The 14,166-nt window shown below is 41.3% G+C and overlaps 1 protein-coding gene across 5 annotated transcripts; it reads left to right on the plus strand.

Annotated features, from left to right (window-relative positions):
- Positions 1–1,205: 1,205 nt before the first annotated feature.
- On the plus strand, positions 1,206–13,041 carry LOC139371260 (DNA topoisomerase Ia). Of its 5 annotated transcripts, none has more exons than XM_071111528.1 (22): positions 1,212–1,364; positions 1,810–1,834; positions 2,233–2,334; positions 4,631–4,727; positions 5,006–5,123; positions 5,291–5,328; positions 6,154–6,237; positions 6,530–6,608; positions 6,699–6,793; positions 6,985–7,100; positions 7,223–7,344; positions 7,487–7,609; positions 7,808–7,995; positions 8,774–8,918; positions 9,599–9,742; positions 9,814–9,999; positions 10,158–10,226; positions 10,419–10,533; positions 10,752–10,879; positions 11,158–11,252; positions 11,347–11,496; positions 11,700–13,041. In XM_071111528.1, exons 3-22 carry the CDS (start codon positions 2,265–2,267, stop codon positions 11,800–11,802), a joined length of 2,265 nt encoding a protein of 754 aa, XP_070967629.1. In that variant the 5' UTR covers positions 1,212–1,364; positions 1,810–1,834; positions 2,233–2,264; the 3' UTR covers positions 11,803–13,041. The 5 variants fall into 5 exon arrangements, with proteins under 5 accessions (XP_070967632.1, XP_070967629.1, XP_070967628.1 ...); XM_071111527.1 differs by having other exon boundaries at positions 1,267–1,364; positions 8,774–8,922; positions 9,603–9,742; XM_071111529.1 differs by having other exon boundaries at positions 1,267–1,364; positions 5,006–5,118; positions 5,289–5,328; positions 8,774–8,922; positions 9,603–9,742.
- The last annotated feature ends 1,125 nt before the right edge of the window (positions 13,042–14,166 follow it).

The following is a 14,166-nucleotide window of genomic DNA, read 5'->3' on the forward strand; positions in this document are numbered from 1 at the left end:
TACAAAAAATGCAGTCAATCGACAGCCACTGGCTGAAATCGGTTGATGATAAGACTTAGACAAGTTGTAAATGCAATAAATACTGATATTACACTCGAACCACCCAGATATTATAAACTGGGTGGTTCGAGCCCTTCGAAAGCCTTGGTATATCAGACTGTATACCACAGGTATGACAAAACATTTATTTTTACTGTTCTAATTATGTTGGCAACAAGTTTATAATAGCAATAATGCACCTCGGGGGTTTGTGGTCTATAGCCATTATACCATGGCTAAGGGCTGTATCCAGGCACAAACATTGAGACATTTATGGTTTGTTTACATATATGTATTAGAGGCTAGTTATACAGAAAATGTGTATAACACCTGTATAAACTGTATTTATAATTATACGACCAGTGTTGTAAAGTACTTAAATAAAAAATACTTTAAAGTACTACTTATGTATTTTTGGGGGGGTATCTGTACTTTACTTTACTATTTATAATGTTGAGCACTTTTACTTTTACTTCACTACATTCCTAAAGAAAATTATGTACTTTTTATTCCATACATTTTCCCTAACACTCAATACATTTTGAATGGCTATCAGAACAGGAAAATGGTTAAACCCATGCACTTATCAAGAGAACACCCCTGGTCATCCCTATTGCTTCTGATCTGGCAGACTCACTAAACACAAATGCTTCCTTTGTAAATTATGTCTGAGCGTTGGAGTGTGCCCCTGGCTATCCTTAAAAAAAATTAAAAAAAATTAAAAAAATTGTGCCATCTTGTTTCCTTAATATTGGTAATTTTAAATTATTTATAATTTTACTTTTCATACTTAAGTATATTTTATCAATTACATTTACTTTTGATACTTAAGTATATTTTAAACCAAAATGTTTAAAACTTTTACTCAAGTAGTGTTTTACCTGGTGACTTTCACTCTTACTTGAGTAATTTTCTATTAAGGTATCTTTACTTTTACTCAAGTATGACATTTGGGTACTTTTTCCACCACTGAATAGGACAATATTTTAGGTTAACAATAATTATATTAAACAATTTCTGATAGTCGTATATATGTATGCATGTTTTGGAGAAACTACGTGGGACCACTGAACGCGTGGGACGGAGAGCACGTTTTGAGGAGGGGGGGCTAAAAGTGGCCAACTGCTTTTTCCCACCCATTTAAAAAGACACGCGCATGCGCACTTACTTACAATTTGGACTTAGTCTGTTACACAACTGTTTCTTTCTTCATTCTGCTCGCATCACCTCGTCGGCGGTTTCCTCCAACACGTTTCACACTTTGCTTTTAATTAACAGATTAATAATTGAAAATGAGTGGAGATCATTCCCACAACGATAGCCAGGTAACATTTGTAATCATTTGCCGTGTCATTGCGAAAGAGCTTTGTAGGACATTAAACTCGCTTGCTTTTTTTATTTGCCTCAGCAGCCAGGCTACACTAACGTTAGCTAGCTAGGTAACTTGGCTAACTAGCCAATCAACAGTGAATATAATTGCAACAAATGTGACAGAAATAAGTGTTTTGTCATTCTTTCAATATGGTGTTTTTCAGATAATAAAAAGTAAAGTCCATTCAACTAAACTTTGTGGCTAACTAAGGATGGCAAAGGCACTGTGCGCTAGCTCGTTAGCCATTTTATCAGACTGGTCTCAATTGCCAACCATCAGCAGGGTTGCTAGCTAGTCGTTAGCCAGTGAGCTAGCCAACAAGTTCAAAGTTATACAGCTAGCAAGCCATCAATCAAGGAACATGGCTAGTTAACCAATCTTTGTTTTACAATTTGCAGATAGACTCCGGCTCTCGGGTCAATGGTAAGTGTAACGTTAATGTGTCAAACAACTGTCACAATGATTGTCTCCTTCAAATTCTGACGTGTCCACACTGTAGTTAGCTAGCTATCTGCTAACATGGGCTAGTTCGCTAGCCAGACATATAGCTAGTTTAGCAAAGGGCAGAAATGGCGTCCAGAGACTAAGTCCTCTGCCTCACTCACAAGCGCCTATTGTTCAAATGGGTGGCTCTTTAATAGCTTTTAAACATTTTATAATCTCGATCTGATCACAAATTCTTAAAGAACTAGAGGTGTTTTATTGGTATACTAAATTAGATTTTGTTTTTGCCCGGCTTAAAATGCCACATTCCGAGTCTAAAAGTAAGGGTTTGGGGGTTGAGAACTTAGTCTCTGCGCCATTTTCTTTTTTCTGTCTAGCGGTCTGACTAGGAAACATAACTGAAGTGCAGATGGCTGTGATATGGAGGGGAAACACGCAGGACCGTTTGTATCAAGACACGATTTCCAGCGGCGGAGGAAGTAAAATCATCTGATGGCCCCGTTTAGCTTTTTAATAATATTTTATAGTCTTATCCGAATATATTATGGATAATTCTGTATCATATAGAAGTTAATTTACATTAACTAGTTGTGGACTCAAGTACAATGCGGGATTTTATAACATCCCTGACAGATTTGTGGTGCAAGTTTGACAATGCACATTGACTTCCACTACTAACACAATTTTTGATGACTTAATTCATTGATTTGATAGCTTTGTTGGCATGGTCTAAACCACATGGCCACTGAGGCCTAACAAGTTAAACCCCCAGCAGTGGTATTTAACAGACAAACTATTCATATTTCCAGATTAGTTTTGTGTGAATCTGTTTCAAAGTCCAGATAGGGATTGGGATTTTAACATGCAAAGAAGTGATTGCTGTCCCAATTCAAATATAAAGTTGTCAGAGCACTGCATTGAATGCATTTTCTACTGTGGCACATCTCAGAACAGCCTTTCCTGCATCATAAAATTCCCTCCTCACAGCTAATTTTGAATGATTACTAGGCCTATATCATATTTGGTTTGTGGTTTTGGTTCTCACCATCACATAGTGGGTTCCTGAAATGGTTGCGTGTGTCTGTTGGTAGAACACGGCACTTGACATGCCATAGTTGTGGGTTCGATTCCCATGGTGGGGCAGTATGGAAATGTGTGCACTCACTAAGTTGCTCTGAATAAGAGTGTCTGCTGAATGACAAATGTAAATGTAGTGTGGGCTGTCCATTGTTGTTCAGAACAGCCTATGTCAAGCACAAAACCTGATACCTTGTTAGAACATGGAATACAGGGGTCCAATGGAGACTCAGGGGTTAAGAGTTGTCCCTGTATACAAGACATATTTATTTATTGTTTTGTCTTCTGCAGTAGTGGAGCATGGGGCCCGGAAGTGAAAACAGCCAGTCACTGATTTGCTATTATTTGTTAGATTTAATATCTACAAGAAATGCTGTAATGATATATCCACTACCTACATCATTACAAGGTGTATATAGGCAAACATCAGTCCAAGCTCTGCAAGGGCTTGCCCCAAAGAATCCTCAGACTAGTTTGTTTACAAATACCATGATACAAATTGTTTAGATTTTATTTCATGGCTCTGAAGACCTATAGCCCACATTCCTACTGCAGTCCCTAACTAATAGAATCTACAGATGCCAACATATTAATTTAATCTTGCATCTGTGTCCTCTTTGGTTTCAAATGCATTTATTGCCTGCCATAGGTGATGTCAGATCAAGAGGAAGGGGAAATCTGTTGTTTATTGGTGTGTCGGCCAGTAGCTTGCTGTGGGGCATAGAGCCTTGTGACCGGGTCCCTTATTTTAAAGCCTCACACCTTTCAAAACATGCCTCGATTGCAGTAGGAGAAAGTAATTTAATGTATTATGTTTCTTTGGCTGTCAACTTTTGTTTGACTGTGTGAAGTACCTGTGTTGTATATGTATCAACTAAGGAGAGAAGATTGGCATTAATTTAGCTACTATTGCTGCTTGTAGGGGGTTGGTTAAGTGAAAGCAGATGGACTAGGCCTGTTAGAGCTTGCTCCCTCTTTTCATCCATGTTGATACTGTCAATGGGCACTAGGAGGTGCTGTCTTACCATGTATGGCACATTCTCTCATGGCCCTAAGTCTGACCTGAATTTTTTTTAACTTAATTTGTGAAGGGTGTTCTGTTAAGTTTTTGGTCTGTCATGAACAAGGTCCCCAAATCCAAATGTGCCTGAAGTTGACTGGAGATGGTCCTATTCTATGTAACCTCTACCAACCAGTAATGTATTCCGGCTGACACGGGTGCACATTCAATCCGACTGTCAGTATTCAGATTCACGCCCAGGTGTTGGATGAGTGTTCTGGCCTAGCACTTCCTGAGCCAAGAGGCACTCTTATCTAGTCAGTCATTCAGACATTACAACACTGTCAAATCTTCCCATGTCTTTTTGTGCACATATTTGTATTTTGCATAACATTTTTTTTCTCACATTGCCCGTTGTATTCTTTTTACTAACCTTTTAGTTTTACCATGGAAACTTGTCTGAACTTGTTTTGTGTGTTTCTTAAGCATAGACTGGAGTATTGTTTACTTATTATTCCTGGTGTGGTAGATGTCTTCTTTTGTGTTAGCTGTTTTCACCTGCTGGGTTTAGAGAAGGGTTGAAGAAAAGTGGATATATTTACAGAATGTTTCTGTAGCCTAAATGTTTCCTATTCCTTTGGCAATGGTCATTTAGCCTTTCCGTCAGTCCACGTTTGAATAACTTTCTTCTTTTGCAGATTCTCATAAGCATAAAGATAAGTACAAGGATAAAGAACACAAACACAAGGACCACAAGAAGGACAGGGAGCGTGAGAAATCAAAATATGGCAACAGGTATGACTCTCCAGTCTTTTTAAGCAGGGTCAAATAGGTGAAACTTAGTGCGTCACTAGGGCAGTAATTGACACCCACACATTTGCTTTGTTGAGCTCTTTAACGTAGCTGTTTGTTTGATGATTTGTCTGATAAGCAGGGTGTGTATGAATGGGCGTAGGACCAGCCAGAGACTCCTCACTGTTTTATTGCTATAGTATATCCTCAAATATACACTCTTAGTTGATTTCCTTATTGGTATGTTCAATCTGATGCTGATGTAATCTGTGAAATTCCAGTGACCATAAGGAGTTCTCGGAAAAGAAACACAGAGAAAAGGAGCGAATAAAGCACGAAGATGTCAGCACAGACAGACACAAGGACAAACACAAGGAAAAAGACCACAGGAAGGATGAGGTGTGCTAATTATCCAACGGAGAGGGATGCATCGCTGCCATTTTGGTTTAGATGTGCCAATCAGTTTGTCAAATATTTGTCCAGTCTCTTTCTCAGTGAAAACCTGAATTTATAGCTCTTAACATTTCAAAAGATGCATGTTTTAACTCTTCGTTGTCATCTTGCAGATCAAGCCGAAGAAGGAAAAAGAGAATGGCTTTGCCAGGTAGGTTTGGTTTGTATTGTTCATTTGACATTTGTGCTGCTTACAAATGCTGGTTACATATCTAGGGCCCTATAAAATCAGCGATTGTATTACATATATATATATTTTTTATATATTTATTTTTTTTAGAATTTTGTGTGCAGAAGTTTAATGTTTTCCCCAAATATCGTTTTTTTTCTCCTTTTTGGGTCTCAATCACACTTAAAAAAAAATAATAAAAAAAATAGAACATCCCATGTTGTTTTTCTAAGTCCATAACCATGCTTTAACCACATCTGGAGACCACTTTTGAGGTCTGGAAAAAGCTAAGAAATGCACGTTTTTGGGTGCAGCTATCCTTTAAGTGCCAGAGATGGTTAGCAATGTTTCTGTAGCGTTTATGTGATTCCAGAGTTTGCTAAATAATTGCTCCTTGATTGATGCAAGTAATCACGATATCATTCTGCCAGTTATAGACATAGCTACTTTGTATTTAACATTTAATTGAGAAGGTTTTTGAGAGCCTTTCATCTCGACCAGCAGGTTATTATTAGCATCATTGCTATCGTCTACACAGTGTAGACATGTGCACGGGGGCATTCCTGTGCCGTTGCAGGAAAATACTAATCAGATTTTTTTCATGTGCTATGATTAACTTGGGCAAATTAATGCATTTTCTATAGTTCAGTATATTAAGATTTCCTACTAATTTCAATACATTTTTGAATATTGTTAAATTCCGTTATGTCTACATTCCGTGTGCGTTTTCTACAACAGATTTTATAGGACCATACATATTTGTTTTCAAATGCACAATGATTGTAAATGTTTGAATTCTATCACCAGCCCTCATCGCATTAAGACGGAGCCGGACAATGATCACTTCTACCATTCTCCCAAGTCCTTGAAAAGACAGCATGACAATGACGAGTGAGTAGATCTGTACTTAACTCTGTCAACAGGCCCATTTCTTCCTTAGTCTTTGGCCCTGTTACATTTGAATGATAAAAATGTTGGCTGTAGTTGCCATGTTTAGACCAACCCCATCTGGTTTTTCCTCGTTCTGTTGGGCAATGACAATGTTTGGTCATTGTTGGCTTTGCAAGAACCACACAGCTGCCTTTCGGTATGACTATGTAGTTTGGTGTAGAGAAGACCAAGATAGTTGTTGAATCTACCATTAGTCAGGCCTCTTTATAAGGTGTTTATTTTTATTTTTTAGAACTGAATTCAAGCCCAAAAAAATAAAAATTGAAAATGACAGAGTGGACAAGAAAGCAAAGAAGAGGAAACAAGATGAGGTACGTGGAAATCTTTGGGTTTCATATTGGATATATTTCAGTGATCCGTTGCAAGAAAGGAGACTCATGCGTTCTTTGTTTCTTGTAAAGGACATCAAGCCCAAAAAGACCCAAAAAAACAAGAAAGGGGAAGTTGCTGACGGGAAAAAGAAAGCAAAGAAGGAGCCTGAGGAGAAGTGGAAATGGTGAGTGTCATAGTTGCCCTCCAGCTGTGTTGCTGCACAGAGCTTTTGTGAAGGCACACTGACTGCCTCGTTATGGAATGCTCATTATGGTGATGGATAAAATAGGGATGTTCTTTGTATCTCTGTTGGACAAAGGATTTAGTTTGTGCATCAACCATCACTTCACGTTGTTGTACCCTGTTGGACTACAGGTGGGAAGAGGAGAGGGCAACTGACGGTTCCAAATGGAGGTTTCTGGAACATAAAGGCCCAGTCATGGCAGCACCTTACGAACCTCTTCCCAGCAAAGTCCGATTTTTCTATGATGGTAATATTAATACTCAAGTGCTGTTATTTCTATGACACTTGGTCCATTTATGAGTGGGCTTTGCTGAGTGGAAGTGGAGGGTTTGGCTGGTTGAACAAGTCTCTGCTGAAATCCCTCTGTAGGGAAGCAGATGAAGCTCGGCCCAGAGGCTGAGGAGGTGGCCACCTTCTTTGCCAAAATGCTGGACCATGAGTACACTACCAAGGATGCCTTCCGGAAAAACTTCTTCAAAGACTGGAGAAAGGTAGTGAATGTTTAAGGCTGTATACCTGGAGTTTGCAATTGCGTTACTTAGATGACTTTCATATTTTTTAGAAATGGTGATTTGGAACAGTAATTCCATACACATGTGATCATGACTTGTCTACCTCTGTTCCCTCCTACAGGAAATGACCTCGGAGGAGAAGTCTAAGATCACAGACCTGAAGAAGTGTAACTTCAATGAAATGGGGGAATACTTCAAGGCTCAGTCTGAGGCCAGAAAGGCCATGACTAAAGATGATAAACTGGTGAGCAAGAACAATACTTGGTGCTTTTTCTTACATTTAAAAATAAATAAATTATAACCCCGTTCAGACCACGACTGTCCAGTGAAGTTCTACATGAGGCAGTGGAGTAATAATACCTGGAATCTTCAGGCTGGTCCAGAGTTCCAACAACTGTACCCAGATCTAACTAGTTTGTCTCTGGTTCTCTGCTTCTTGTAGAAAATCAAAGTGGAGAACGAACGCCTCCTACAGGAGTATGGCTTCTGCATCATGGACAATCACAAGGAGCGCATTGCTAACTTTCGCATTGAGCCCCCGGGCCTGTTCCGTGGCCGAGGAGACCACCCCAAGATGGGCATGCTGAAACGCCGCATCCGCCCTGAGGACATCATCATAAACTGCAGCAAGTGAGTGACAGGGTCCTGGGTAGGGGTGCAATGGTTACATGTATTCATACCAAACCGTTTGGTATGGGGTCCTCAATCCGGGCCGCACTGTGAACCTAAATGAATACATAAAATATAACACCAGGCTATATGGCTATGCCTACTCTGCGTTGTATGCCTCTTGGGTAAATCTGAGCTGAGAACATTTCAGGCTATTCTGTTAAAACGACTAGAGCCTATGCTCACATTGTAATCAGAATTCTAGTCTTAATTGGCATGTTTTGTAAGACGCAGCTGGGAACTAGTTCTCTACGATGGCGAGTGGTGGCGTCCATAAACTAGGAGTCTCAGTCATTTAAATCTCCAGTTTGGAAACATTTTGGCTTCCCAGTAGATTACGAGAGTACCCTATGCAGCTACCAACACCTCAAACATGTTGACACATTTACGCCAACCTCACCCCAGTATTCCTACCACCGGAGCAAGACGGAAACGCAATAAAACACAACTTAGTATTCGCTCTGCATTCAAGCAGCCCTTCGAGCGTTGGGACAGTAACCGGAAGGTATCCACCTTTCCCTTTCCACAGTTGATTACAAACCGTGGGTGAACCATTAAACTCGTAGTCCTGGGTGCAGGTGGCAATATGAACATAATGAAAGAAAAGGCTTACAAAATGTTCTACAGCGCTTTCCCCTTCTCTTGATTATATTAACCGATGGACTGCTTGTTTAGACCAGATTGGTGTGTGTATGTCTGGATACTTGCTCAGCCACTCTATTCTTTCTCTCTCACACAGGGACTCCAAGCACCCCAAGCCTCCCCCTGGTACCAAATGGAAGGAGTTGCGTCATGACAACAAGGTGACCTGGCTGGTGTCGTGGACAGAGAACATCCAAGGCTCTATCAAGTATATCATGCTGAATCCCAGCTCAAGAATCAAGGCAGGTTCATCTTTATTATGGCTCATGGTGGTTGCAGTGAAGGTGGGAGCGAGTGACGTCTTGTATTGTATTGTTAGCTTTTAATGAAGTCTCTAGAGACGACAAAAGTCTGCAATCCTATTCAACATTTCTCAATTAATTTTTTATATTTTTTATCCCGTTTCTCGCCAATTTTGAAGTATCCAATCGCTGCCACTCCCGCGCGGACTCAAGAGGCGAAGGTCGAGAGCCATGCGTCCTCAAACCCAACCAGGCCGCACTGCTTCTTGACACAATGTCCACTTAACCCAGAAGCCAGCCACACCAATGTGTTGGCGGAAACACTGTGAACTTTGGCAACTGTTTCATCGTTCACTGCGCCACAGGAGCCGCTAGAGCGCGATGGGATGAAAACATCCCTGCCGGACAAACCCTCCCCTAACCCAGACGACGCTGGGCCAATTGTGCGTCACCCCACGGGTATCCCGGTCGCGGCCGGCTGGGACAGAGCCTGGACTCAAACCCCGAATCTCTAGTGGCACAGCTAGCACTACAATGCAGTCTTTTAGACCACTGCGCCACTCGGGAGACCCAACCTTTCTCAATTCTGTTTTAATTTTTTTTTTTTCATATTTGTTCATTGTTGTGCCCCCTGTCTCTTCCCCCTGGTTGCTGTAATGGTGGTGTGTGTTGATCTGCAGGGAGAGAAGGACTGGCAGAAGTATGAGATAGCCCGAAATCTGAAGAAGTGTGTGGACCGGTTAAGGAACCAGTACCGCGAGGACTGGAAGTCCAAAGAGATGAGGATCCGACAGAGAGCCGTGGCACTCTACTTCATCGATAAGGTGAGACTGCTGCCACACACGCACAGCTCCAAGTTTGGTTGTAACATGTTCCCTGTGGTGTTGTGCACCAGCTGGCTCTGAGAGCAGGTAATGAGAAGGAGGAAGGGGAGTCTGCGGACACAGTGGGCTGCTGCTCCCTCCGAGTGGAACACATCAACCTGTACCCCGAGAAGGACGGCCAGGAGTTTGTGGTGGAGTTTGACTTCCTGGGTAAAGACTCCATCCGCTACTACAACAAAGTCCCCGTGGAGAAGAGGGTAAGGCCTTGAAGAATTGACATTTGGTTCACCAGAACATTTCTATGTGCTTTTTCCCTCGAGTTGAACTACAATGGTTTCCAGATTACTCTCACTTCAGAGAAACTCTCACCTTGTTATTCTTATGAGTTGTAAATATTCTGTCCTCCTTTTCTTAGGTATTCAAGAACCTGCAGCTGTTCATGGAAAACAAGCAGCCAGAGGATGACCTCTTTGACCGGCTCAATGTAAAGAACAAAAAAATACTTTCAATTTACGTTACTTGTGAATTGCAGTGTATTAGTCATGTCACTGGACCTTGTGAGGGAAAATTAGTACCCTGTTTGACGTGTGGGAATTGGATATCCTCTTGTAATTCTGCATCTCTTGCCATCAGTCATATTTAATGGTGGCATTCCTCTCTGTCCTCCGTTCTCCAGACCTCCATTCTGAACAAGCACCTTCAGGAGCTGATGGACGGGCTGACGGCCAAAGTGTTTCGTACCTACAACGCCTCCATCACTCTGCAGCAGCAGCTGAAGGAGCTCACCAGCCGTAAGTCCCCACGGTCATGAAGCCCCACCCAGAGACAGAGGGTCTAAGAATGCACAACCTACCCAAAGCACATTTATCTCATATTCTGGTTTGGTATGACCAGAGGTGGGAACTGGGAGGAGCTGTTGTAGATAGTTGTGTGCTGGTGGTCACTTGTAATACGGTATAAAGGCTATAGCAAGAGTCATAATAATATCCATTTTCTCCCCTACTTGTAGCGGATGAGAACCTTCCAGCCAAGATCCTGTCATACAACAGGGCCAACAGAGCTGTGGCCATCCTGTGTAACCATCAGAGGGCACCGCCCAAGACCTTTGAGAAGTCCATGCAGAACCTCCAGACTAAAGTGAGTCACGGGGAGGACACACGGCCAGTCAACCTGACAGATGAGATGGCTCTTTGCTGATGGGAGAAAAGGAAACACAATACTATTGCTATGATTTGGGATTTTGTTTGGGGTTTATTTGTGACTTGTTTTTAGAGTTATGTTTGTCTGCTGGATGCATACTCTTTGTTATTTTGGGAATACTTGGCTCGGTAATGTCTTTAATAGCTGCATAGTAAGAATCCAGCTCTACTTGGCCTTAGTTTCAAGATTATTGACATTGATAATATTTCTACCAGATTGACACAAAGAAGGACCAGCTATCTGACGCAAAGAGGGATGTGAAGAGCGCCAAGGCTGACCTCAAAGTACGGAGAGACGAGAAGTCCAAAAAGTAAGTATGTGGATATGATTGGCTTGTTGAGGCATCCATTGGTACTTGTACGTTGGGATGTAGAAGTAGCTGATTCTTTCCCTTACTCCCCCAGAGCTGTGGAGACCAAGAAGAAGGCTGTGGAGAGGCTAGAAGAGCAGCTGATGAAGCTAGAGGTGCAGGCGACAGACCGCGAGGAGAACAAGCAGATTGCTCTGGGCACCTCCAAACTCAACTACTTGGATCCACGCATCTCTGTGGCCTGGTGAGACATGACCACGAACTTGTTGACAATCATGCACGACATCTTGCTTTCTCCATTGCTTGTCCCTTGGCCCACACACTCAGTTGCTCAGGATATGTGGCACATGTCTTTTGATTAGTTAAAAGTAGTGAGTGAGTTGATGGTTTTGAGTGTCTAAACTCCTGGAGGGTTTATCATTCTAATATCCTCCTGTTGTCTCCTAGGTGCAAGAAGTGGGGTATCCCTATCGAGAAGATCTACAACAAAACTCAGCGTGAAAAGTTTGCCTGGGCTATCGACATGGCAGAGGATGACTATGAATTTTAAATCCTGTTTGCGGTTTTATAATTGTGATTTCTATTGTAATTTTATTGGATACTTGTTTTTAGCTTAACCGATTATACAGAATGGCCAGCCTGACAAGGAAATTATAGAATGAGTGTACACTCAACAAGCATGGTGAGGTTGAATGTCAGGGGTCAGGACGTATAGGCCATTACAGATGAGCTGGAGGCAGGGGGGACGAGGTGGGTTAGTCTGGGGTCTGGTCGGATGTCAGGTTCAAGGGCAGAACTATACCCATACCCAAAGGTGACGCGGTAATCTCTGATTGGATGAGAACCAGTGGATTGCCTTTTTTGCCTTTTGGCTCTCTTCCTCTTCAGCCACATGCACGACTTAAAGGTGTCTGAACTTTGAACTCTGGGGTCCTATTGCTACTGTATTCAACAAAAAATGACTGCTTTGTGTATTAGATTTTATTATTTTTTTGTTCACTTGGTCTGTATTTTTAGCCCTCCCATGTATTATTAATGGATTCTATATTTTAATAGAGAACAGTTAAATCAAATGAAATCCTGAAGTACACCCATGCGCCTTTTTGAGGAAATTAAATGTGATCTCTAGGTATGAGTTGTAGGGGGGATAAAGACCATGAAAGCTGTGTTTTGGTGAGTGTGATGTTTTAAACTGGACTATGTTGATTGTGTACCATAAAGAGGATGCGTTGACACGGAAGGGGGAAAATGCTACACCCATGTCAATATTTACATAAGCAGGCAGGATGTGATTTAATTTGTTTTACAGTATCTATCAGGGACTGATTTTCAATGTGAACCAATCATTTAATTTTTCTCCCCTTGCCAGCATCCTCTGGATCTTTCTGCATAGTCTATCTGGTTTTAACTTTAAAATTTCTAATGATTGTTTGAGTGGAAAACAACTCCCTTATTATCTGTTACTTGAAAAAAAAAGAAGCTATTTTAAAATTTAGTAATTGAAAATATTTTTCAATTAGGGATATCAACTTTGCCCCAAAAAAATACCAATCTGTTACAGTTTAGGCAGTTATTTTTTTTTATTGTGTTAAAGACGGAGGATGAAGAACATTAACAGGAGTTTCAATGTGAATTTTATTCCACTCTAGTGTCAGAGGAAAGTTGGTGTTTATAGCGGTAAGCTCAACTTCCTTTTCCTGTTTTTCAACCTCTTCTGTCATAGCCTCCAATCATGTTCTTGTTTTATGCTCATTGTAGGTTGAAAAATGAATAAAACCCCTCAACTCCACACTTGGGGTCTATTTTGTGTTATTGCTGCACTTGACTGATAGGCCTTGCACCAAAGGGATAGTTTTTTCTTGTCAAATTTCCTCCACTAAAGTTGGATCTGTCACTGGTATGTTCAGCCTGCTTAGTCACTTTTCAACATTTCTATTGAATGTGTTCTGTGGTTATGTTTCAGGAGGGTTCCTGTGTTCCCAAAACTCAGTGTAATAAGTAGCTCAATCTTTCCTGAGAACAACAGAACCCAGGAAGCACCACTGTCTGTTGATTTAGACCAGTCGCTATGAGGGATTTAGCAGGGTTTGGCGCAGGCCTGGCTCTCATGTTTGGAGTTCTTTAACACCTTGGATCTCTTTATCAATCCTTGACAGACTGCTGTGTGCAGGATGACCGAGACCAGTTAAGTGCAGATGTCAAGGCCCGTACAAGTGCTACGTAAGATTTATTATAAACGGTGGTTTGAGCACTGAATGCTGATTGGCTGACAGCCGTGGTATATCAGACCGTATACCATGGGTATGACTTTTTTTTACTGCTAATGACATTGGTAACCAATTAATAATGGCCTTATGGCACCTCGGAGGTTTGTGGTATATGGCAAGTATACCGCGGCTAAGGGCTGTATCCAGGCACTGTGTGTTGTGTCGTGCTAAGAACAACCCTTAGCCGTGGTATATTGGCCACAAACCTCCGAGGTGCCTTATTGCTTAAGATGGTCCATTTGCACTTGAGCGCATGTTTCTGAGCTGGGATCCATTCAACATGAGCAATAACTGAGGCTGATTGGACTGATATGCATAATGATTTCAGCATTGTTCAATAAATATCATCAGTAAGGCAAACATCTGCAGATTTTGGATATCCTCTCGTAACAAAGGTATCTAAAATGTCTTACATCTTTAAACCCATTATTATGCATTCTTTCATGTCCCTAGACTTAAGTATGGAAAATCTTTCGAAGGACCAGTGAAATGCCATTTCAAAAGTAGCTAGTGATCAGGCCTTGTTAGATTTGGAGTCCCAAGATCGAGCTGTTCATATTGACATAGGCCTACACAATACAGTTTTGTATGTCTCTGATTACAACTTGCCAAATACAGTACACTGGAAATAATGATTATAGACTTCT

Source organism: Oncorhynchus clarkii, chromosome 17 (genome assembly GCF_045791955.1).
Source record: "Oncorhynchus clarkii lewisi isolate Uvic-CL-2024 chromosome 17, UVic_Ocla_1.0, whole genome shotgun sequence".
NCBI classification, from domain to species: domain Eukaryota; kingdom Metazoa; phylum Chordata; class Actinopteri; order Salmoniformes; family Salmonidae; genus Oncorhynchus; species Oncorhynchus clarkii.